General features: G+C 38.7%; 1 protein-coding gene across 4 annotated transcripts; it reads left to right on the forward strand.

Moving 5' to 3' along the window:
* The first annotated feature begins 3,949 nt into the window (after positions 1 to 3,949).
* On the forward strand, positions 3,950 to 26,314 carry LOC101892492 (E3 ubiquitin-protein ligase lubel). 4 transcript variants are annotated; one of them, XM_059125253.1, is made up of 21 exons: positions 3,950 to 4,320; positions 8,792 to 8,864; positions 8,927 to 9,140; positions 9,204 to 9,340; positions 10,130 to 10,261; positions 10,511 to 10,849; positions 11,204 to 11,491; positions 11,560 to 11,848; positions 11,915 to 13,123; positions 13,403 to 13,665; positions 13,742 to 13,837; positions 16,276 to 16,566; positions 16,638 to 16,721; positions 16,790 to 17,282; positions 17,402 to 21,837; positions 21,920 to 22,186; positions 24,256 to 24,561; positions 24,631 to 24,782; positions 24,854 to 25,228; positions 25,803 to 25,971; positions 26,044 to 26,314. In XM_059125253.1, the coding sequence occupies exons 2-21, from the start codon at positions 8,799 to 8,801 to the stop codon at positions 26,077 to 26,079; spliced, it is 9,642 nt and encodes a 3,213-aa protein (XP_058981236.1). In that variant the 5' UTR covers positions 3,950 to 4,320; positions 8,792 to 8,798; the 3' UTR covers positions 26,080 to 26,314. The 4 variants fall into 4 exon arrangements, with proteins under 4 accessions (XP_058981236.1, XP_058981237.1, XP_058981238.1 ...); XM_059125254.1 differs by having other exon boundaries at positions 3,951 to 4,320; positions 11,915 to 12,943; XM_059125255.1 differs by lacking the exons at positions 16,276 to 16,566; positions 16,638 to 16,721 and having other exon boundaries at positions 3,952 to 4,320.

A 26,314-nucleotide genomic window follows, 5' to 3' on the forward strand; every position in this document is an offset into this window, starting at 1 on the left:
GTATAATTTCTAACTACTGAACCATCGTTTTGGCCAGAAGCAGCAAAGGAACGTAGCACTCATACGCAGGGTGGAGCTTTCTCTCTGTTATTGTAAACAGCACAAAACAGATGATTTGTTTACATAGGCGGGTGACAGTGTGTGTGTAGTAAATGTTAAAGACGAACAGAGCTTTTCATGTAAAATGTTGATTTCATGTTATGTTACATAGGATGGCTGTATAACCGTTATAGAATCATGGGTTTTAAATATATAAAAGAGTAGAGAATTAGCTGATCGACAGGCCAAGAATCAACGCCAGACGAACGGCTGATGCTAGAATTTGGAAATTTTGAACGAGGGTTAATCTTGATGCGTGATAAAGCTGCAAATTCTTCTAATTTCTAAAGGGTGCGAAGATTACTACAACGTAGTAGAGAGCTAAAGGCTTTGTATTGGACAGACGGAATGAGCTAAAATTCTGAGATTTGCAATGAGAGTTACTGATGGAGTGCAGGATAGATGTAACAAAAAAATTTTTGGAAATTCTTATTTTAAGGTTACGAAAAGTTCTAAATTGGCACTAAACTTTTACAATAGTACCACTTCGTATTATGTACGCAGGAAGAAAATCTTGAAATTTGGTATGAGAATCAAGGTTGAACAAGTAAAAAAGCTGATAATTTCGGCCGGGTCGATCTTTTTATACCCTCCAGAAAAACTTGAAAATTCTCCAAAAAAAAATCCGCCGAAAAAGACCTCTCAAATAAAAATCTTTTTATGGAAGCTATACAAAGACGTGGCGCTGCATAAGTAATTTTTTATCATAGGCTGTAATAACAACTCCGACCTTTAAATACGAAATTGGAAACAGTTGTGTTGAATAATGTCGCTAATATCATCGAAATACCGAATAAAGAGAGGTACCATTGTATGGGGACTATAGAAAGACGTGACCTGCACAGACAATTTCCTGTCATAGGCTGTAATATCCACCACGAACTTCAAATACCAAATTTGTAACATTTCTGGTGAATAATATTTCTGAAATCATCAAAATACCAAATATCGGGAGGTACCGTTATATGGGGACTATACGAAGACGTGGACCTGCACAGGCAATTTTTTGTCATAGGCTGTAGCATCCATTACGAACTTAAAATACCAAATTTGAAAAAATTCCGGTGCATTATGTCGCTTAAAACAAGAACATACCGAAAATAGTGAGATACCATTATATGGGGCTATACCAAAAGTGGACCTACATGTTCCATTTTCAATACCAGACACAATATACATTTTAGTAAAATTTTATCAACCTACTTTATTTCGTTCGGTAGCTAGATTGATTTCCATAGATGGACATACACCGCAAAATCGACATAGAATTTTATGCTACCCATTTGTGGTAGGTTCGTGATAAAGGGGTGATTTTGGAAATGTGTACTACAAGAGCACGAAAAGTACTAAATAGTACTCTATTTGGTACAACTTGGTATTGGGTGAACAGATGGTTCTTAAAATCGGAAAATTGGTTTTAGGGCCTGGGTTCATGTGTAGCCTAGACATAAGGAGGTGGTGTCGGATATGAGCACTAAATGTACTAACTTTGGTATTGTGTGAAGGGATACAGATAAAATTCTGAAATTTGATAATTACTACTACTGATGATATCTGTGATTGAGATTTGGCGGATTATTCAAAATGTTCTGGAGTAGGATACATTAAGAACAGGACGAATTTTGGCCATTTCCGAACCTAGGTCTTATCAATACCTCAGGGTTTAATTACATCGGATACTCCTCTTGTACAATATGAAAATTTGATGTTATTTATTGGACATTTTTGTCCACCGGTTCCTTGCAATATATTCTGCTGTTTTTTTACTTCAATCTAGTACACGATCAACCTTTCCCCCTCCCTATCTCCAAACTGCAACATCAAAACGGGTTTGTTGATTACATACACGCACATACAAATCAGCAAGCAAAATATCCAGCTTGTTTTCACTCTTAGAGCAAACTCTTGATATTTTTTTAGCATTTCCACTCCTTCTCTAAACTTTTTCAAACAGGAGTAACTCGGAAACGCCCCCACATGAAACAAAAGAGTGAAGTGTAAACTTCGTAAGAAGATCTCCAACTGTTTGAGCAATTATGCTAGGAAGCAAGTTTCGCTCGAGAGTAGAAACGAGAAAACCTGTGCCCTGGTTGTCCAGTAATTTATGTTTCGTATTTCTTTTTCTAATCTGGATCCAACACCAAGCTACCTCCGCTCTTGTCAACGATATTCATAAGTGAATCGGGTAGTTTTGGCAGCACAATAAAAAAAGACGTTGAGGCGTTTTTACGATCCTGAATGTAGTTGGGCCACAACTACGCCGGTTTGTCCAGGCAGCCGACGTTCTATAGCTGCTATGGATGGTGGGTGGACTCCGAGGACGGCATTGTCATTGTTGATGGCATCTGTGACTGCATTAGTATAAATACCACATAGATCTGCCTTATAGTCATCGGCCCTCTCTCTACATTTGAGAAGTCTCCCCTCTGCTTTGGGATCTTAACCGCCATATTATGGTATGATACCTCCTAAGGAAAGTCAAAGGCAGATACTGCAACGAAAGGATGTGGATATGCAGACGTACGGAAAGAACCTCCGCCTCCTCGAATAGAAGGTCCACAGATGTCAAGAAGAGGCACATTGTTGCACTTTGTAGGGCACCGTTCGTGTGCCGAGATAATCCTCCACTGCGTAGTTGTAGTGTTTGACACTTGGTGAAAAGAGGTGCAGAGAGTTAGTCAATATTGTCCATTTCCACACCGGACTCGAGTCTTGCATAAATATTATGATGATCCAAGTTAAGCTATATCGGGTAAACCCATTACTCTATAAAATGATTTTTTTTTTCTACGGGACCTTGGGTCTAAACCGTTTTTATTGCGAAGGCCCATTATTACCGTATAAAGATTTAATACGGTCTAAAACTTAATATTGTGGGACTTTAAAATGTCCTTACTCCTAACCATGCATTTTCACCGTATTAAGATTTAATATTAAAACTTAATATTGCGGGACTTTTACCTTTTTCCTAACCATGCAATACCACCAAAAAATCATCAATATTTTCCAAATCAATACTTTCCTATTATTTCCTTTCTGACCACAGGTCGATAATTTTGTATACTCTTATTCCTGTTAAAAAAAAATAAAAACTTAAAATCGAAATTATTTATCTAAAATCCCTAACAAATAAAATCAAATACTAAAAATATATTCGAAATGATCTAAATTTAAATTTGCGGGACTTTAAAATGTCGTCATTCCGGCATTGATAAATGTTTTCAAAAATTAAATAGAGATGAAGAGAGGGGGTCTGTGCCTAATTGAGACAAAATAAAAAATGAATTTGACAAAATAGCGGCATGTTTTTGCTCGGTTTTTTACACACATTGCTTTCTTGATGTTTTCTATTTTGGTATAGAAGAAGCAAAAAAAAACCAAAACAAAATTGCATTGTATTGTCTGCGTTCCGTTTTCATTTCAATTTATCATCGTCATCAAGTAACACCCTTCCGCACAGTTTTCATTTTTTTTCTTTTTCGCTGTCGTTGTCGCTCTTTACAAGATCAATAGGAAATGCATTGGATTTTCATGTTTTCTTTCAATTTTTTTCAACGACAACTTGTCATTCTCCTCTAGGAAAATGTCAACAATGTTTGCCTGACATTATGAGTGCAGAGAGAGAGAGAGACTTCTCAGTTGTTGTCTCCCATGCAAGAGTGCGTCACCAAGGCTCGATGATGATCTACCACAGCCTTCGTTGTTTGGTTACACTCTTGTGGCCAAAATTGCGTTTGACAAGTGGACCAAAAGAAATGTGGTCTGCATGGTCGTCGTCGTTGTAGTCGTCTTCTGCTTGGGGCCCAGAGAATGAGAATAAGATTTCAACACTTCTGCCGTACGCGGCGACAGTTCAAAATTTTAGTTTGTGAGCAGAAGTTAAACGATCTAGACGACGAAAAACATATCGACGGTGCGAATCGCAAGAGAAACAAATTGTCTAAAGTCGGACGACAATTCATTTATTTGTGAACGGCACGCGAGTTATGTAAGAAACGCTATTTAGGCCGAAACATTAAAAATAAAATGTACACAGTTTAATGGAAGTAAAGGAATACATTTTTGTTACAACTAAAAATTTGTTCAAAATCTAAATTAAATCGATGATAACGAATTCAAAAAACGGCGAACAAGATACGATAAAATATACATATATATAAAATTATAAAATTTAAAAATAAGAACAAAAAAATCAAAGTGCAAAGAACGGAAACAGGAAGTGTAAGCAATATAGTATTTAAAAAGTTTCAATAGCAATAAAAAAGGCATATAAGAAATTAAAGAATAATTTCATATTAAAATGAAAAACAAAAAAATAGAAAAGAATTCTTCTAAAAATAAATTGTGAAAATTTTTGCCTATAAAAGTCTTAAAATTTGCTTTGTGCGGCATTTAAAAATAGTTGTCGATATTTCAAAAATAACACAACAACGTCTCCCTGGGCTTACTTACACTGCCACTAGCAGCAGCAGCAAACCACATCGTCATTTATTTTCACGTCACCACCACCAGTAGCAGCAACATCACCGGCAGCCGAACAGATTGCCAGCCAGCCAGCCTGCCTTCTTGTCTGCTGCCTTTCTTCCTTCCTCACCAGCATCGGTTCTTTCACACACGCCATACATTTGCATTTTGTTTTCCTCACAACCGATGCTGATGCTGCTGACAAAATTTATTTTTGGCCATTGAAAATAGAACAATATTTGCAATATGGGTCTTTGGATTATTTTGGCCTGACTTAAGAATAGACTCCGAAGATCTGTTAGTTTGGAACTATGAAAATCTAGCGATGCATATTTTTTCTCCCGAGATGTGGACTTCCCGTGGAGAGTGCATTTCGCTCATTACGGAAGTGTGGAAGTGAGAGTCAGAGAGAAAATGAGTGATGCATGCAAACACGTTTCCGTTGTTTTTCTCAAAATTTCTCCCTAATTCTACTATTTTATCGCTCTCCCTCTCTCCTTGTTGATCATACTCATTCTCTTGGAAAGCAATAATTCATTTATTTTTGTAATATCCACCTTAGAAAAATAAACAATAAAAGAGATACATATACGGGGAAGTGTTTCCAACACTGCAGGAATAAAAATCGCTAAATTTTAAATATTATAAAATATATCGATAGAGAACATAGTTTTGAAGAAATATTTTGAAAGTAATGAAGAAACAGAGAGAAACAATTTCCTATAATGCAGTAATATTTAAATTGAAAAAAAGGACAAAAGAACTTATGGTTTTAGGTCCATGAAACAGGAATTTTTATCGTCAGATCTGAGCGGCTTGACTGTTATACTTCAACATCACATATAGAAAATCCCTTAATAGAAAGAAGCCCTTAATATTCTGAACTATTCTCAATACTCCGAGTTGTTCAGTTGAATAAAAAATTATTTCGGGGTCCAAGAACATGGCCATCTATGTTGAATTTGCAGTTCAATGGAACCAAAGCTGTGATCGATAACGAATACATGTTATGGCTTTAGTGTAGCATTAAATTAAATTCCTTCCAACTTGGGTGAAATTTTGCAGAATTAAATCAATTCTTTGACCGAACTTACGTTCTGCGTGAAAATGTTCATTACTTGACAGAGATCGATTTTCATTTCTATAAAAGCGGGTAAATAGCTTAAATGCAGAGAGAGAGAGAGAGAGAGAGTTTTAAAAGAATAAGGTTCTGAAACAACTTTAGAAGGTTCAGAAGGCATTCTTATACCAAAAGCCAGAACCTCCTTTTATATAAAAAAAACAGAAAATGTTTTTACATAAAAGTTGACTAACAACAGCAGATCCAAAAATTATAGTTGAGGTCGAGCACATGTCCCAAAAGACCAGAATGTTACTTGGAATACAAGAATACAAGACAAATTCTTTTTGAACAAAGCACCTTCTTAAGCAATGCCTTCTTACATAAGGAACATAGAAAATTTAAAGGTCTTCTAATGGAGAAAACCAGATTTCTTTTATAATAAATTGTATAAATGCATCTTGTACAATTGTCGAAAATACGGTCTTAAATAGAGACGAAAGTTGGCAAAATTTTCCATTTTCACACCTGATCTAAATCTTGTCTAAATATTACGAAATACCAAGTTCGAACTACCTCTTTCTCTCAACATGAGGAATTTTTTTTTCGAGAACAACTTTTGAACTTTTGTAAAGGAAGTACTATAGTACCATAACATGGACTAATACATTCGATGTTCCCTCTTACTATAATATTGGTAAACATTTTGAGATCTACACTGATATCATTCCTCTGATATTATAATGTTTTAACAAGTAAAAAACAGCTAAATTTGGCCTGTTCGAACTTTTAATACCCTCCACCATTTGGAAGGAACTCGAAAATGTTCCGATAAATACCGCTTACATGAAAACTGTTGGGGGGCTATACGAAGACCTGGACTTATTGTAATTTTTTTGTCATAGGCCGTAATACCCATTAAGATCTTCAAATACGATTTGACTTTATGTGAAAAATTGATTGGATCTGAAAAATTAATTTTCTTTCCTCTTACATAAGTTTTATCTATTATTTTATTACTACGATGTGCCAAGATTGATCTCTTCATTTTCACTCGGAAGTGAAAAATGGTAGCGAGTGAGATTGCCCGAAGAGTATTTGAAAAATACGACAACTCTATGACAAAAACTAAAGGAGTGCTCGGCAAGAGCAGAATCTGCTGGTTTTCGAATTTTGAACGAATTCGAACGAATTTTGCCCCCAATCTTCAACCAAAAAAACCTACTCGCATTAATTCGAGCTCGGGGCTTCGGCCGATACGAAAACGTGGACCTAAACATACCATATTCCGCCACCGGAGCTAAAACCCTACCCTAAAACCCTATGACTACAACTACCAATTATTAGACAAATCCGTGGAAAAATGTGGCAAAATCATCAAAATACCGAATATTGAGATATTCCGTTATATGGGGGCAATACAAAAACGTGGTCTTATGCATACAATGTTTCGCCACCGGAGCTAGAATCTATTATGACCTACAAATACCAATTTTTAAACAAATCCGTGAAAAAATTTGGTAAAAACCATAAAAATACCGAATATCGGAAGGTACCGTTATATGTCGGCTATTCTAAAACGTGGACCGATATATCTCATTTTCAATACCAACTATCCAAGGCACAACACAAATTGTTCTGCCAAATGTTTAAGCTCTACGTCAAATAATTTGGGCTGTATCGTGATTTTAACAGACAGACGGACGAACAGATATGCAGATGGATATCGTGAAATCGAGGTAGAATTGTGTGCTGATTATGAATATATATACATTATGGGTTCTACGATGAATATTAAAAATTTTACAAAAGGAATGGCAAAGTAAATATACCCTCCGTTTCAAGCTGGATAGTGTAAAAACGAGTTTGCTCATTCTGTTTTTCCTACACCAAAGAGTGCTCCGACTGGACTTCGAACCAGTCACTCCTTACTGCAATTAATGTGAAATTTACGGAAGTACTCCATTCACTCAATATGAGGTTTATATTGTTCGTATTCATCTAAAATAAGGAAAAAATATCTTCCATAAAAAGGAAAGTTATTTAAAGCCTGCTCTTTCTGGACAATATATGTCGGCTACCAAAATATAAATATGTTTTATTTTTTTTTTTCATTTACAAATATTTTATTAGTATTTAATACAGCAACACAATAAAGACATTTGTAAAAGAACAAGAAAATGGATCTACCAGACCATGAATGTATTCTAATTATATGGAAGACCCATTCTCCATAGGCCTTTATAACCACATTTTGTTTCTTGTTCATTTTTTTTTTTAACACTGTATTATTTTATTTTTTAATTCTTATTTCACATTAAAGTAAGAATATTGTAGATTGGACCTTTAAATCACAAAAAAAAAAAAAAAAAAAAAAAAAAATCTGCGAGAAGCAAAAAATGCTATTCAGCTTTTTAATAGAAATGTCAAGCAGAAGCCCTTTAAACGAAAAATGGGACTCCCTTCTACTTCAGTCACAACTTACTCATCAATTTTGAAATTGAACAGTTTTCCACGTTTAAAACCGCACAAAAATCGCCATATTTGCAACACTGATTTGAAACTCAATTGTACTCACGAATGCCACACACCAGCATTCATTCAGAGATCACTGGTGTCGGATGGTAGATTGCGTTACTCATACGCCATATGGCACACACAATGTCAAATGAAAACTTTTTATTTATTTTTGAATTTTATTATATCTTAAACTAATTTCAATAACATATTCAACATTTATAGAAATATTTGAATTTTCGCTCTCATAGTTTGTTGTGTTTTCTATTTTCTATATTCGAGAGTATTTTGTGGCTTCCCAAAGCCAAAGAGGCGTTTGTCATCGCCTTTAATGATGTGTTTTTATTTTCAAAAGAAAATATTTTTCAAAGTTTTCTTTTTCGTTTGGCCTCAGCCGTTCGCAGCCCCTCTTTCCTGCCATTCGAATCTCGATTTTTTTTTTTTCATTTCCCACAGAAGCCGAAAATATTCATATGCTTGAGGAAAATATTTTTATAACATTTGCCTCATTCGTCGCATACACACGCCAATTTTCTTGTAAAGAACGATCGGCTGTTTTTGCCAAAAAATAATTGAAATAAAATATTTAGCCTTAAGCCCTCGAAACAAATATGAAATAAAATTTTTGGTGTAAATCTAATTTTCATTTAGCACGGAAATGGCCTTACAAGCAAATAATAGAAATTTATTAATGCGCAATGAACGCACCATGCCAGCCTGGGTGGTAAGTTGGAATATGGGAAAATTATGAAAATATAATTTTGACAAAATATTCACAAATTCTAGACGGAGCAAAGCGATCGCGTGGGACCCAAACCGCCACCACCTCCCCTGGCCACAGAAAATGGCCATATAACAGCACCAGCAAAACAGCCAGCATTGCCGCCCAAAACTTCTGCCCAACCCGAGCCGGATTATGAAGTTATTGAGTTTTCAAATCAGCAATATTCGAACACGCCAATGCGGCCCTCTTCGGCCAGCTCTGGTTCCAAGACACCAGGTATGTATGAGTGGGGATTGAGTAATGGGATACCAATGTTGAAGGCCATTTTTATTATTCAAGATACCAAATTGAAATGCACCCTTTGTGGTTCATCGAATCCCTGGGTCATGTGTGAAGAGTGCTCCAAACAAATATTTTGCGCCTCGTGTGATGATATGTTCCACAAGCATCCCAAGCGTAAAAATCATCAAAGGAAGGTAAGGAAATGAAAATTTAAAACCGATTTTGTTATGAGAAGGGTTAGAGTCTTTTTATGTATAAAATTAGTATTTAAAAGTAGAGGAGGGGGAGGGGGTAAAACAAAATTCCTACTAAAAATGGATGAATATGAGTCATGACAAATTTGTAGCTTTAGAGGGAATTTTTTGGAGAACTTGGCTCTTCATTCCCATATTTTCTTAATCAAAGTGGATCTTTCAGAGTTAAACGGGAATTAAAAAATTTGGTCTAAAATCAATATTTGGAGACTTTGCAGCCCTTGAAAAAAAAAACAAGGTGTATATTTTTTTTAAATATTTTATTGAGAAAAAGGAAATCTGAAATCTCGATATATGGATATTTAATAGATAGATGGGTTATAGATGGGAAAATCTAAATGAAGGGGGTGCCTGGAAGACTTTTTCTTTATAGAGGATATTTCAAAATATTAATTTGCTAAGAGTGTCCAGTTACAGACTCTATTGCTATAGAAGAGTCATAAAATTCAACCTTCAAAACCTATGAAGGTATTTCAATACTTCCTTTTTCAACAAAAAAATAACTAAGGGTCTGTAGAAAATCTGTGCTAAGATCTGAAGTATTAGGCTTTTCTTTTTCTCATGCAATCAAATAGTCCCATTTTCCCACTTTTCCAAAATATTCCAAAAATAATTCAGCATTACTCCTGTCTGTTTTCAACACTCTTAAATTCAATTTATATAAAATTTCATTTTAAAATTTTTCAAAATTATAAAATACTTTTTTATTTTCTACCAACTTTTTTACAGACTCTAGAACAAAGCAATCCACCACTACCACCCAAACTTCTGCCCGGTCAACCTGGACCCGCACCGCCAGTGGCCCCACCAAGACGCAACAAACGCGGCCTCATGACACCCCTAATGCAACGCAAGGATCAGGTACGCTTCTGCACGATTTTCTAAACGCGAAACATTGCGTATTTCTCGGCTCGTTGACTAAACATACCTTCGTTCGTTTTAAACAAAGATTTGCTTGCTACCCCCTGGCCGAAACAAGTTTTGTAACAGCTTCAAACCAAAAAAAAACATCCAACAACTTTTTTGAAATTGAAATAAAAACAGCATTTGAAAAAAAAACCAACTAAAACTCATTGGTCATTGACTCTGTATTTTGAATTCTTCAAATAGGTCAACTCGGCAGCATTGCCCATACCGCCCTCCCCAACGCCCTCCATGAAAAATGCCTCCTGGCACGAGCGCGTGGGCTCTCTGAAACGTGGCTTGAGCATTTTGAATCGACCACTACCGGAAACACCCAAAACACCCACCACTCCCAGTGAGTCGTCACGCTGTACTACCCCCAAATCGGTATTTGACAATATACAACGGCCGCCCTCGGTGGTCTTGGAGAAGATAAAGAACAAAGCGAATGCCACACTAGATCGCATGCAGATGTTGCAGCAACGCTACCGTCAACAGAAAGAGCAAATGGAAAGAGATCGCAACGGCTATAGCAGTGAGCAGCAGGTAAACAATCAAGAGGAGAACTAAATTCTCCCATCTCTCTCCATCTCTGTCACTCTCATAATCTGTGTGAGAGCAGAATTATCTTGTTTTTATTTTTCACATTGAGAAATATTTCCCCCAACATTTCCTCTCATTTGAAAATTCACAACAATTGTCTTTTTTCCCATTGTGTTTTCTCCCACACACCCCGACCTCACCCACACAAACAATTGTTGTTCACGATGACGTCTCTGTGGTGTATCTGGCATCCTTTGAAATGTATGTGTGTACGTGTACGTGTATGTCTCTGTCCATTGTCATGTTGGTGTTGGGTAATGGAATGGATCCGCCATCGTCTCGAATCGCCTCTCTCAGAATCACAATGCATTTGATCAGTGGTCTAGCATTTCACCATCGCCATCACATTTTCCTTCTGGCAGCATGTCATCCGGTATCAACTCATCTCATCTTGATCTAACGGACGATTCAAGTTTCAATTTGTTCCACCAGCGCCAGCTGGCCCTGCAGCATCACAAGTTGGCGGCCCAAAGGGCAAATCAGCTGGGTCAGCGCGGCATGTCATCATCGGTGTTTAATTTGAATCAAGCCAGTCGCAAGCCGCCGTCCATGAACAATGGCTGGTCCAACAATCCAATGCATCAGGTGGGTCTGCAACGAATTCCAAGGAGAGGAGCCACATTTTAATACAATTTTCTTATTTTAACTTCCAGGCCCAATCCATGGCTCAGCTCAACTGTGCCAATTGCAGTCACCCACAGCAAGGTAACTGGGGACACCAGCATCACATGCCCATGAATCACCATGACCCTTGGAGCAATCAATTGAGTTCCCAGCAACATTTAAATCGCTCCAACCTGTCCTTGAATGTATCAGCCGGTTATATGATGCCTCCGCAGCACAGTGGCATGTATCCACCGCCAGTTTTTATGAATCAACGGGGCATGATGGGTCAGACGTTTGCCCAACCGTATATGCCGGGAATGCCGGTCATGAATCCAGGTGGGTCCCTCACTGGAGGAGATAAATATTTATTCTGATATTAAATTTTATCTTCTTTATTTTCAGGTCTGGTTGGCATGCCTCCCTCTGCTTCTAGGGCTGCCTCGCGAGCAGGCTCACGCATGGCCTCTCCGGCCTTGAGTCGCAAATCGGTCACTCTCCGACGAAAACAACGTGCCAGCTATCACAATGATGAGGCCACCGACGACGAGGACTCCGATGAAGATGATCGCCGTTCGATGGTCTCAAATCGTTCAGCTATGTCGAGGACAAGACAGCGGCGAATGTCCAGCGCATCACAAATCCAATTGGAAGAAGATTTGGATTCGGGTCAGCAGCGGTCACGTGTCCGCAGTCAACGCAGAGATTCTGTGGCGAAGTCGGTACACAACGATTGGGCGCCGGGTAGAAAAATATCCAGCAGCAATAATCGCTCCGGTGACTCCGGTTTTAATAGTCCCCGGCAAAAACCGACAGCAGCAAATCGTATATATTCCGATTTAGATTCTGAGGGTTCGGGTACCAGGGCCTTGGTCCAAGCCAAAATCGAACAAAAACTCAAAGAGGAATCCCTGAAGCAGCAGAAACAAAGCAAATCCAAGCGTCGAAGTGAGTCACCGCCCAAACAAAAGCAATCAATGGCAGTTCAAACTCCGGTGGGTCATGCCAAGAAAAATGAGGATAAGCCTCCAGAGAAACCGGCTAGCGAAAGTGAATCAGAAGAAGAGGAAGAGGTGGAGGAAGAGGAGGAGGAAGAAGAGCAGGAAGAAGACCAAGCTGAGGAGCAGCAACAAACAAATGACTCAAAAACAACAACAGCAGATGAATCCCAAAAACCACAACAAAATGGCCAAGTTAATGGCGTCGAACCTGATCCAGTCTTGGAAGATGAAGACGCCGAATCCTTGGGACCACCACCTTCTACACCCGAGCAGGAATGGGAGTGTGAATTTTGCACCTTTGTTAATGAGCCCAACATAAAAATCTGTACCATTTGCTGTAAAACCCCCAGCAAGCCGCCCAAACTGGTGGCCAAGTCCATATCACCACCCAAACAAGTTCCAGCTGTGAAAACAACAAAGGATTCAAAAAGTGGTACGATCAAAAGAGTAACAGCAACAACAACGGATAAGGGAAAATCCATACTCGCCAAGAATACAACAACAACATCATCAGTCACAACTACGTCATCATCATCCACCACAACAACCAATAACGATGCCATAACAGAATCATCCTCCTCTCAGAACTCCACTAACGCACTAAAAAAGAAAGGTAGGCCAAGGAGAATCTCGTTTCTGGAAGGAACCAAATTTAGCTAAGACACCAACCCCGCCCATGCACATATCCCAAGTTCCTTCTCTCCTTCGGCTATCTAACTGACTCATTAATAATTAATAATGATCTTCATTAGTTTAAGTAACAACAATTTTGTAAGACAACAAAATACAACAACATTGACATTACTAACAACAACAACAAATACACCTTACCCTTGAAACACAATTTTTGTGGTTGTTTTATTAATCTTCTGTGTTTGATTGAATTTTATAGAATCGGTAGAAGATATTTGGGCGGCATTGGATGAAAATATACAGGCCACGGCTAATGAAGTGACACGCAAAGCGGAAACTGCCTCCACAACGTCCGTCTCAGCCACATCGGCCAAAAAAGCCACCACCAAAGTGTCGACCGGCTGTGGCACCACCACGACTCGTGACAAATCGGCCAGTATTGAGCGACAAGTAGAAGAGACGCGCAAATCTCAGGCCAGGGAAATAGGCACTTCGCCACCACCTCAGACCATTTCCACTCAAGTAGGTTTTTATGAATTTACGAAGATAGATCTCTCAAAAAAAAAAAAAATTAAAATCCCACTTTTTCTTCTCTTAGACCTATGAAACTTTGCCTTTACGAAAAATTGCCGATAAAGAAGAGTCTCCCTCGATTAAACCTTTGCAAACGAATGGCATTCAGGAACCGATACAGGTGAGTTGTTGTTTTCACTGGACGTTCGCCCATAGTTCTTATGTTTGTGGAATGTTTGCATATTTTGAATCTCAGGTGTTTTTTAAAATAGGGACATTTTGGCGATATAAGAAAGGGCTTTATCGGTTTAACTGCTACATATTTAGACTCCTGAAGAAGACTTTTCTAAAAAATTGAATTTGTGAGTAGTCGTGTAATAAGGCGAGGTTTTTGGAACTTCGTACTAAAAGGGTACGAAAATTTAAATAATTTGTATTGAACAAACGGAATTAGTTAGAATTCTGAAATTTGGAATGAGAAACACTGATAGAAGATAGATAGATTCCAAAGTGTATTTGGAAATTCCAACTTTATGGTTACGCAAGGTTCTAAAATTGTACTAAACTTCTAAAATGGTACTATTTGGCATTATGAGAATGGATAGTCCGATTTTGTTGGAAAGTAAGTTGGAGAGATAAAGGTGGTTCTGGAAATGTGTGCTAAATCTATACTAAATGGCACTAAATTTGAAACAGTTTGATTTAGGGTGAACAGATGAAATTTTGTATTGGCCTCCCTGATGGTGTTAGGATTGTAATAATGAGGTGGTTTTGGAAATGTGTACTACAAGTTCACGAAAAGTACTAAATGCTGCTAACTTTGGTATTGGATGAATGGATAGGGCTGGAATCCTTAAATTTCATATTGAGATCTCTGTTGACATCTGCGAGTGAGATATTTAGTTGATTTCGGAAATGTTTATTATAATTGTACGAAAAGTACTAGATAGTACTAAATTGGGTATTGGCTTAAGGGTTAGAGCTGGAATCCTGAAAAGGTTTGAATATGGAGACGTTGACATTGTTTTGGATAGAAATATTAGATAATTCCACCTCGGTAAATTTCACAATGAACGATTCTGAAGACTCGTTGGTATAAAGGATACCATTTTCCTATTATTCTTTCCGAAAAAGACAAATTGTGCATTTTGAGTACTGACATGTAAAAAAGCAACTAAGTTCGGCCGGGTCGAACTTCCGGAAACTACAACTTAAATGAAAACAGTAATTTTTTGACATAGGCTGTAGTACCCATACGAACTTTAAATACGAAATTTGTTACAATTCCGATGAATAATGTCGCACAAATCATAAAAATACCGAGTATTGAGAGATACCGTCACATGGGGGCTATACGAAGACGTAGACCTGGATGCAAAAATTTTTGTCATAGGCTTTAGCACCCATTATGAACTTCAAATACGAAATTTGAAATAATTCCGGTAAATAATGTCGCTAATTTAATGAAAATACCAAATATCGGTAGGTACCGTTATATAGGGGCTATAGGAAGACTTGGACCTGCATATGCAATTTTTTGCCATAGGTTGTAGTAACCATTAAGATCTCCCAATACGATTCCGATTCCGGTGAATAATGTTGCTGAAATTATCAAAATACCGAATATCGGGAGCTACGGTTATATGAGGGCTATACGAAGACGTGGACTTGCATAGAAAAATGCTTGCCATAGGCTGTAGTACCTATTACAAACTTTAAATATGAAATTTGAAATAATTCCGGTAAATACTGTCGCTAAAATCATGAAAATACAGAATATCAGAAGGAACGGTTATATGGGTGCTATACGAAAACGTGGGCCTGTATACGAAAATTTTTTTCCATAGATTATAGCAACCGTTGAGAAATTTGACACGATTCCGGTAAATAATGTCGCTGAAATCATGAAAATACTGAATATCGGGAATGGTAGTACCCATTACGAACTTTTGAATATGAAATTTTAAATAATTCTGGTAAATAATGTCGCTGAAATCATGAAAAAACCGAATATCGGAGGTATCGTTATATGGGGGCTATACGAAAACGTGGACCGACTTCAAAAGTATTAAAAACTATGTTTTTGGGCAAAAATTCTATTTTTCTTCGGCTTCAAATTTCCTTCAAAGTCAACTAATTATGCGAGACATTAGATAAGGTGATTCTGAAAATTCGTACTAAAATAGTACTCAAAACTGTGTTTTGGAACTGAATTCCTGAAATTTGATATTTGGCTTTACCTAAAGGGGGTGGAAATTGAGTCTAAAATAAATTTTAAAAATCGTACATATTTTTACGAAACTCGTACAAAAAAACCTTTGAATTAATATGGGAGGCTGCTTCTGGTGCAAGGAGTCGTTAATGTTATCAAATCAAAAAAAAAAACTTTTAAATACTAAATAGTACTAAATACTAAAATATACCAAATATGTCGTTCTGGAGCCTAAAATTCCGTACATTCAAAGATACAACCTTGTCATTTCGTCTATTGGTGCAAAACGTTAGATAATTCAATTATTGAAAATAAGTACTAAATCTTTTACTGTTAGAGCTACAAACTCTCTTTAATACCATTTTTATCACCATTTCCATTTCATTTCTTTATTCACTTTTGAACAGACGACTTTTCCCACTACGAATAAAATTCATGACCTGAAATCATTCGAGAATGAAGTTCTTCACAATATACACAACATCTCCCACATTGCCTCCAATCCGTATCAACAATTCCAAAACAGTCACCACCAGCAATCCTATTATCCCAATCACGAGCGTTATCAGAGGTATCGCAGTAACAATGATTTACGTATGGATGACTCGATGTCCATGGACTTTGAGGCATATCATGGCGGGGGAGGTGGCATGGGAAGGCGTCACCCCTCCATAAGTGAACTGCTGCTATTGCAAAGAGTAAATATTCCTGAATTTCATTCAACCCTTCCTTTCATTCCCTCTAATCATTGTCATTTATTCCAATACAGGCATCATCACAAATGCATTCCCCCCTGACTGGCAGTAGCTATGACTTGTCATCATATCGTCACAGTGGCATGGATCATCACAAAGTATAGCCTCATAAAGTTTATTCTTTTCCAGTGCTAATTTACTCTCCTATTTTCTCAAATTCTCATAGGAATCCGATTTGTTGAAATATAGCTCGGAGGAACTAAATGCCGCCCTAAAATATTGTGGACCCGATATGCATCCCTTGATTTGGTTAAGAGACAACTGGCCGAAGTTGATACAGACGGTCCAGAGTTTGGCCACCAAATATGGCCAAGAACGGGCGGAGAATACCATTGGCACCATTTCCCAAATGGAGGCCCGTGAAGCTTTACGCCTGCACACCGGCAATATTTGGCAAGCTGTTTCAGAATGCATTGAACAACGTCAACGCAAATATCGTGAGATATCCAGCAAGGGTAATTTCTCGCGCGAAGATGTTGTCACAGCTCTTACCACTCACCAGGGCAATGTTGAAATGGCTCTCATGGATTTGGGTCGTAATCAGCTGAAACCCTTTCTCATGCGCATTTGGGGCTCACCCGGCGGGGTAGAGAATGAAAGTGGATCCATGATCATACCCCCCTCATCGCACTCGAACGACTCCTACAGCATGGACAAAGGTTAGCTAAGCCTACGGCAAAGGCCATAGCTCTCTTTTCTCTTCTCTCTCGATTGAATCTCGCCCATCATCAATTTCTCATAACGGTTTTTCGTTCTCTTCCTTTTTCTCATTTTTTAGACATTCATAACTTTCTCAGTGCCAATGCTTCTGACTGCATGCAAATCCCCAATGCGAATGGAGCTTTTCCATCACCCAACACCAGTCAAGCACCACCCTCCCCATTCGATCTGCCCGAATCAGTAATGAATGCCTATGACTCACACCACCATCTGCCAGACAACACATCCACCTACAGCAGTAATGCCAGCAGCTTTAAAGACTTTGCCGCCAGTCCTCAACCTCCACCACCACTGCCACCTCCCATCGATGATGCCATCCTCAATAACAAAAGTATGTTAAAAGATTTGGAATCCCTAATCGGCAGCATGGAACAGAATCAACAAAAGCAAAACGAACAGGTGCTCAGATCCATAAAAGACATGATTGACAATATGAAAAAGGACAAAACGGACATGGCGGACTATGATGATCCCGAGGACATGCGCATACTAACCAAGAGTCCCATTAACACATCCAAATTCAAGCAGCAGCAGCAACAATCCTCCGCGGAAAATGCGGCAGATGTCAAGAATTTTGTATGGCAGCATATCCAGGAAATTGTTCCGAATCTGGTTCAGCAAGTCGAAATGGAGCTGTTGGAAGACAGTGAGGCCACCACCAAATTGGAGATTCCACCTGAGAACCACGAACCTGCTGAGGAGGAGCAAGGCGAAGAAGAAGAGGAAGAAGAAATTACAGCACCACTTCCACCCCCACCACCTCCCATAGATCAAGATGAGTTCCTCATGGAGGAGGTTATTAAACCGAATTTAAGAAATGCTTCCATTAGAGAGGAGTTACCTCCTGAATATGTCTACACAGCTGAGATAGCCACCTTCCAAATGGCCTTCGACAAGGCTTTGCAGAGGGAGCACCAGCAACAGTTTAAATATGATTCGTTGAGGAATGCATACAGAGAGGTCTTCAAAATGTACTTGGCACCGGTTGCTCCGCAGAGCGTGGCCCAAACTATTCCCGCCACTGTTCATGACTTGGCTGGGGGATCTCCAGAGCTAGGAATTCCAACGACAATAGAAGACTTGCCATTACCTCCAGTGGGAGGACAGGTTGTGTCGGCGCCGGAAGTGCCAAAAGAGGAGGTTAAAGTTGAGGAGTCGAATGGTGAAAATAAGGATCAACTGAATGAAGTCTCCGAAGCTTCGACAACTCAGTCCGTTGCCACAGAAGAAGTCTCTAGGGAGGAATTGAGAACTGAAGGAACCTCCAAGAACGTTTCCAGAAAGGAAGTGAGAACTGAAGAAACTTCTAACGACGTTTCGAGAGAGGAAGTCAGAACTAAAGAAGCCTCAAAAGAAGAAGTGTCAAAATCGCCTGGGGAAATGGAACAGCCAAATAGTTCCTCGGTATTGAGGGAAGTTGAAAGCCAATCAGTTACCCAGCCCAGTACAACAACGGAAGTCCTTGAAGAAAAGACAGTAATTGAAAAATCACAGGAAAATGGAGTGGAAAATATTGCAACTGCATTCGAGGAAATTCCACAACCTGCAATGACTCAACCAGAAAATAATGACGTTTCTCCAATAATTTCTCAACCTCCATCTGCTCAAGAATCACCAAAGGAGGCAGACTCAAGTTCACAAGAAAATCAGCAGGGGTTGCCTGAAGAAACTTTAAGCTCCCCCGTTCCGGATGAAAGTAGTCCAAATGTAATATCGAAGGAAACCCCAAGTCCTGCAACAAATTTGCTGGACGAATCCACAGAATCGGATTCCATTCCACCTAGCTCGGCACAAACATCCAATGAAACCACTACGCCTCCCCTGAGTGAGGCCACGATGTCTGTGACGCCGACCGATGACAATTTAAGTTACAAATCGACCAGAAGTTCTGTGGAACCTGTGGATGTTGAAACAGTCGTATCATCCTCCTCAGTAGTAGAGCCAGAAGAAGACAAAACAGAGCCACAATCGAATAAAGCCCCAGACACTACTGAGACTATTAATGATAATTCAGCCCAGGCTCCCAATGATGAACCTGTTCAGATTCCAACATCTAAGGATGCCCCCTCAATACAATCTCAAACCAGTAGTGCGAAAGAGGAGTATCCATTACTGGAGACAAATAAATCAGAGGACATTGTAAACTCACACAAAGACACGCCCTCAACAGAATCTTCTCAGGCAACAATCTCCCAACAGGATGCTACTATTTCCGCAAAGGTTGGCCCTCAACCAAGCATTTCATCGGAAAATCAAGCCTCTGGCTTTGGAACTGAAAAGAAACCACCAGCCACTGAAAAAACTGCCAAAAGAATATCCAAAATTCCAGTGCGGAGAACAGCAAGTAATACCAGCTTAATTTTGACAACAACACCGTCGTCTAAAGCACCCCAACCAAGCCCACAACAAATTGAAGCACTCCAGACACATGTTCCCGCAGAATCGGAAGAATCTAAAGTACAAACACCTACAGCAAGCAATGAAGAAACCCCCTCCACCAATATTCCAAATGAAGCCGAAGATGATTCCGAGGACGAGCTTTACAGTCTGGCAAGTGATTCATCTCTCGACGAAATTGACACCCGAACCTACGTCCAATCACCCACCGATACGGAGTCACGATTCGATGATGTCCAATCCCCCACGAGTACCAATGAAATGTTCCTCATGATTCAACATGACACGGGGGAGACCTCAATGGAAGAAAGTACTGTGGTGCCATCGACCAGCAGTTCTACTGTCCATTCGGCGATTAGCTTTTCATCGGGCCTTAAGTCGCCGCCCAGTGAATTTATTCCTTCCGGAGATCCCAGTAAACAAAATCTCTCAGAATTGGTGAAGGACACTCAGCGGCTGATCAAGCAAATGAAAGAAGAAATCAACATGGATGACTTTGAGTCCTCCACCGATGAGGATGACTACACAGATGATTACAGTGATGAATACGATGAGGAGGAAGAATACGAAGAGGAGGAGGAATACGAAGAAGAGGAAGATGAAAATGATGATCTCGAGGATTTGAGTGAAGAAGACGAAGCAGAAGGCATCGATGATGAAGAGGGTCAATGGGAAGATCAACCCGAAGAATTTAATGAAGTTATTGGAGATAGAAGTCACGATGATGATGAAGAGGAGGATGAGAAGCATCCCAACATCGCAAGTAAAGATCAAGTTACACCTGAAACAGTTCACAATGAATCAGATCACACTCATGCCAATGCCTCACACTCGCCCGAGCATCATCTGGCATCATCTTCTTTCCCATCCTCATCTGAACATTTAATTCAAACTTCCATTGAATCTAATCAAACTCTCACTAATGACGAAACAATGGCTTATTTGGAAACAGAAAATCAAATTCCGGAAATACCAGCAGAAACGGTTTTGGCATCCAGTCTCAAGGAGGAAAGTTCAGCAGCTGAAGAATCCACACAATCTGAAAGCTTGACAACAATAAAAACCGAATCCATGCCCATGGCACTTGCTAATACTTTGGAAAGTGAAAATTCTTTGCCGGAACTCCCAACGGAAATTGTTCTAGCTCCAGTTACGGAAATGTTGCCGCCACAAACTGAAAATACTATTCCAGAATTACCAGCAGAGGCAGTTCTGCCCCAAGAGCAAACTCTCACCCACACCTCCTCATCCATGAAAGTTATTAACACAGCTACTAACGATACATCTCTGGCATCAGTCTCGGCATCATCCCCATCTCCATCATCATTGAGTAAAGATCATGAATTACCATCATCATCGGGTTCTACGACATCTCCAAAAGTATCCAAACAGGATTCTGTGGAAGTAGATGATACCAAACCCTCAACTAGCAAAGCCTCAACTGCCAAACCCAAAGCAACTGCAAACAAAAAGAAAGAGGATGCAAAGGCAAATACCAAGAAACCCGCCACGGCCAGTAAAATACCCAAACCCAATAACAGTCAAAGGGATCAAAAATCCAAAGCCAATACTGAGGCCACCAAGGAAACCACTAACAAATCCAAGGATCTCCCCAAAGATCCACCAAAAACCACAACTGGTACTCTCAAAAGCAAAACCGAACCTAAAATGATTCTACCCACACGCTCGAAATCATTTTCTGGACCACCTACACCCATTGTCTTGACATCCGTTAAGACCATAACGCAACGTTTCCAAACGGTACAAAAGTCCCAGAACAACAAGCCTCAACTGCAGAAGGCACCCACAACTATTGCCAGAAAACCATCCATTACTGAGGCCATAAATCGTCTCACAAAGCCTACCTCCTCAAACAACAGCTCCGAATTACCCAGCACAAGTTCTTTGTTCAGAACAAGAACCACTCCCCGGATACCGAAGAAGAAATATCATGAGACCTGTTTTTCGGATGACGATTATGAAAGTACCTCTACTGAGGAGGAACCCGAACCCATTGAGATAAGACAGCGTAAAATGAGTGTGCCTGTATTCAGAGCTTATCCTAGTGTCCAGGAGCCGGAGGAGGTGAATACAGAGGTATGAACTAAACTCTCTCCATATTCCCCATTCGCTTTTTGAATCATTTGCTTTTAAAAAAAATGACAATCCTCCTTTTCAGGAACTGGTAGATAAGTTCGTAAAGGAAGAACTGGTGAATACCATAGCCGAGGCCCAGATTGCAGCTGCTTTGATCAGCATGAAATTCCAGCAAGACGTCTCCCTGTGGGCTGCCAAAGAATGCAGTGATTTGGAACATGCCATAGCTCTGCTCAAACAAGACTGTGAACTATGCAGCGGAACCTATGCCCTCAACGAAATTGTCTCAATGCTCAAATGCACGCACAAATGCTGCAAACAGTGTGCCAAAACTTATTTCACCGTACAGGTGAGTATTGGAGCAGTAAACCTTCCCAAGATATTTCAGCTGGAGAAGGTTGACGCAAAGACAATTTCAAAAATATTTCAGTTCTTATCTAAACAGAAGATTTTCTTAGGGTAAAAAATAAACAAGAAAAAAATCAGCTAGGTTCGGCTGGGCCGAACTTTAGAGGGTACTGCAACATTATGAAGAAACTTCAAAAATGTAAAAAAAACCTTCGAAAAATACCGCTTAAGAGGAAACCGTTATACGGGGGCTATACGAAGACGAAGTCCTGCATAAACAATTCTTGTCATGGGCTGTAGTACTCATGGCGAACTTTAAATACGACATTTGAAACAACTCCGGTAAAAATGTCTCTAATATCAACAAATTTGAAACAATTCCGGTGAATAATGCGGCTTATATCTCCAAAATACCAAATATAGGGAGGGCCGTTATATGTAAGCTATAAAAAAAAGTGGACCTACATAGACAATTATCCGTCATAGCTTCCGATTCGAGCTTTAAATACGAAATTTTATTCTGGTTAATAAAAAAAGTTCTCAAAATCATCAAAATACCGAAGGATACATCCCGATATCCTTATACGGGAACTATACGAAGATATGGACCTACATACGCCAAAAAAAATCCGTCAAAAAATACCACTTAAATTTAGTCCTGCATAAACAATTTTTTGTCATAGGCTGTAGCACCCATTACGAAATTTAAATACGAAATTTGAAATAATTTCGGTAAAAAATGTCGCTAAAATATATAAAATATCGAATATTGTGGACCTATATAGACAAATCTCTTCCAGCGGGAAAGAGCTCAGAAGGAACTCCTTGTGTGGATTTTCAGAAAATTCCATTAAAAAATGTGGCTACAATCATCAAAATATCGAATATCGGGAGGGGATTTACGATATCGTGAACCTATGTAGGCAATTCTCTCCTAGGGAGTAAAGTACTTCCAGACCAGGAGTTGTGGAATTTCAGACAATTCCATTGAAAATGTAGCTACAATCATCAAAATACCGAAAATCGGGACATCGTGGACCATTATATGGGGACTATGCGACATCGTGGACCCTTATAGGCAATTTTCTTCTGGGGGTAAAGTATTCAGAAGGAACTCCCGGTATGGCATTTCAGACAATTCCATAGAAAAATATGGCTAAAATCTGCAATATACCGAATATCGGGAGGTACCGTTATATGGGGGCTCTACGATATTGTGAACCGATATAGCCCATCTTTGAACCTGAACTGACTGCACACAAAAGACTGATATATGCAAAATTTTCAATGTGTTACAAATGGAATTACGAATTTAATATACCCACCCTCCATACCATGTATGGTGCAGGGTATGAAAAGGAGTTCTATGGACGGAATAATTTTTAAGAGCCTTCTTCGAAGACCTGCCATACCTGTTATAAAATGAATAGATCCTACAGATTGTCAATAGGAAACCGTCTAAATGCGTTCATAGGATACAATACCTTCCCCAAATAAGATACCCTCTATAAGTCTTTCATAGAAATATGTTCTTCAAATAATTTTAGGCCTTCCATTTATAGAAGACTTTCTAAAGATATTCCATTGTAAAAAAAAACCAAAAACTTATTTTTGCTTTTTAGCCAACTAGACGTCGTATTTCGTCGTCGTATAAAAGAACTGTTCTAGGTCTTTTAAAGAAAAAATACAATTTTTAGCTCTTAGATAAAGGAATCTCTATACCTCATCTACAGACAGAAGACCATCGAAACTTCATTTGTTATTAAGAGTACTTCTATAGCTTGTCTATAACTTAAAAAATTCTTTTATAAAAAAGGGCCACTTAAGCTATTTTAAAAACAGCATGCATTCCTAAAGCCTTATAGAGAGAATACAGTTTAAGTTCTTCTCCGAACATAAATTATTCTTTTTCCATATGAGAGGATACAACTCTCTCTCAAAATGTTATGACATCTATAGCATATAATATCGTTAATATATAAACATTATCTACAAATAATAACTTCTTTATATCTCTCCCTCTCTGTCTCTCTATCCCTCTCTTTCATCTTTCACATATTTGCCCTATAGATAACCGAACGCAGTATTAACGATTGCAATTGTCCCTTCTGCAAAATACCCGAATTGCACAATCAAAGCGAACACGAAGATGACAATTTGGAATATTTTTCAAATTTGGATATTTTCCTCAAGAATATTGTCGAACCCGAGGTGCATGAACTTTTCCAACGTAAGCTAAGAGATCGCACCTTGCTCAAAGATCCAAATTTCAAATGGTGTGTTCAGTGTTCGTCGGGATTCTTTGCAAGACCGAAACAAAAGAGATTGATTTGTCCCGATTGTGGTTCGGTGACATGTGCTTCGTGCCGGAAAACGGTGAGTAAGATGAAAGTAGAAGGAGTAATACCAAAAAATAATATTTGTTGGTTGTTTTTTTCTCCACAGTGGCAAAAACAACACGAGGGCATTTCTTGTGAGAAATTCTTGGAATGGGAAATGGCCAATGATCCGGCTGTCCAGGCCCTGGGCGTAAAGGAGCATTTAGATCAAAATGGCATTGATTGTCCCAAGTGTAAATTTAGATATTCTCTTGCCAGGTGGGTTTCTCTTTGAGAGAGAAAAACGACGTTATTACCAATATTATTTATGATTTCCATAATTATTACAGAGGAGGTTGCATGCATTTCACCTGCACCCAATGCAAATACGAATTTTGCTATGGCTGTGCCAAACCCTTTATGATGGGTGCCAAATGCACCATATCACCGTATTGTGCCAAACTTGGTCTACACGCCCATCACCCCCGTAATTGTCTATTCTATTTAAGAGATAAATTGCCCGTGCAATTGCAAATCCTGTTGAAGAATAATGGCGTGTCCTTCGAAGTGGATCCCATCGAAACACAGGATGATGGCAACGTTCCCGGCTCGTCACAAAAACAGGCTCCCCTCTGTCCCATTCCCATACAAAAGGAGACACCGAATGGTTTGGTGGACACCAAATGTAACAGTGATGTGCCCGATAAACATGCGGGAATGTGTCGGTGAGTAGATGTAGCCATTAAGAAAGATACCCATATTAGGATTTGAGTTCTGCATCAGAAATTATGATTTCCTTGAAGATTTTACTATAAGGCAAAAGGATAATGTGGGAAAAATCAAAAAATGCAACCCTGTAATGGAGCCTAGTTCTGTCACTTTTACCAATGAATCCAGCAAAAAAGGGGTTTAGAAATTATTTTGAGGATTAAAAAAATTGGAACGTCGATTGTTCATAAAATATTTTTACATTCGAAAATTATGATATTTCCTCACCACGAAAGTTCCAAATTTAAATTTTAAATGCAAAGTTCTTCATATACTTCAAAATATTGCATATACTGACAAAAATTTGGGTTATATAGCCTACCTTATATTGTTCTGCCAGGGTAGATTCATTACCTTAAAATAAAAAAAAAATAAAAATTAATTAACAAAAATTATTATAGGAAAAAAATTATGATAGATGTATTGTCCTTGCCTTCCTTGTATTATTGTACAATGGGTGGTACAATAAGACAAGGTAGTTCAAATTACCACAAAAAAAATTAAATTTAAATTTCAATAACTCCTTGACAGGACCCACTATGTGGAATATTTAACAGCCAAAGTGGCCAAGGCCAAAATTGATCCCTTGCCCATTTTCGATTTGACTGATTGTGTTCAGGAGCTGCGTCGCCGTGGTATACCCCTGCCCGAGCGGGGTCCCTGGGATACAGATGAAATCTACAAAAATATGTGTGCTGAGGTAAGGTGGAATTTTGTTTGAATATCGAAAGTTATAATTAATGGTATTTTCCCTCCCCTTTCTTATTCACAGGTCATACAGAAGAACATACCGCTAGAAACGAATTAATTGTTCGAAAAACGCAAGGACTGTTTCATTATCACACACACACTCATGCGCACGCATAATCGTATATAATTTTTTTTACACATTATTCATGCATTCATATATTAAATTATTTATAGTCGCATTCATCAATTTCATGTTTTATTATTATTTGTTTGTGTCTAATTATTTATTAATTGAAACACAATTTGCATTAACTTATATACAATTCGACAAAATAAAAATAAAGTAACGAAAA

This window comes from Musca domestica, unplaced genomic scaffold (genome assembly GCF_030504385.1).
Source record: "Musca domestica strain aabys unplaced genomic scaffold, Musca_domestica.polishedcontigs.V.1.1 32, whole genome shotgun sequence".
In the NCBI taxonomy this organism is placed as follows: domain Eukaryota; kingdom Metazoa; phylum Arthropoda; class Insecta; order Diptera; family Muscidae; genus Musca; species Musca domestica.

Coding starts and splice junctions, on each gene's coding strand:
- LOC101892492 (XM_059125253.1), top strand. CDS start 8,799: ATGGCCTTACAAGCAAATAATAGAAATTTATTAATGCGCAATGAACGC. Junction 11,492..11,559: donor CCAACAATCCAATGCATCAG/GTGGGTCTGCAA, acceptor TTTAACTTCCAG/GCCCAATCCATGGCTCAGCT. Junction 16,567..16,637: donor AACTGCTGCTATTGCAAAGA/GTAAATATTCCT, acceptor ATTCCAATACAG/GCATCATCACAAATGCATTC.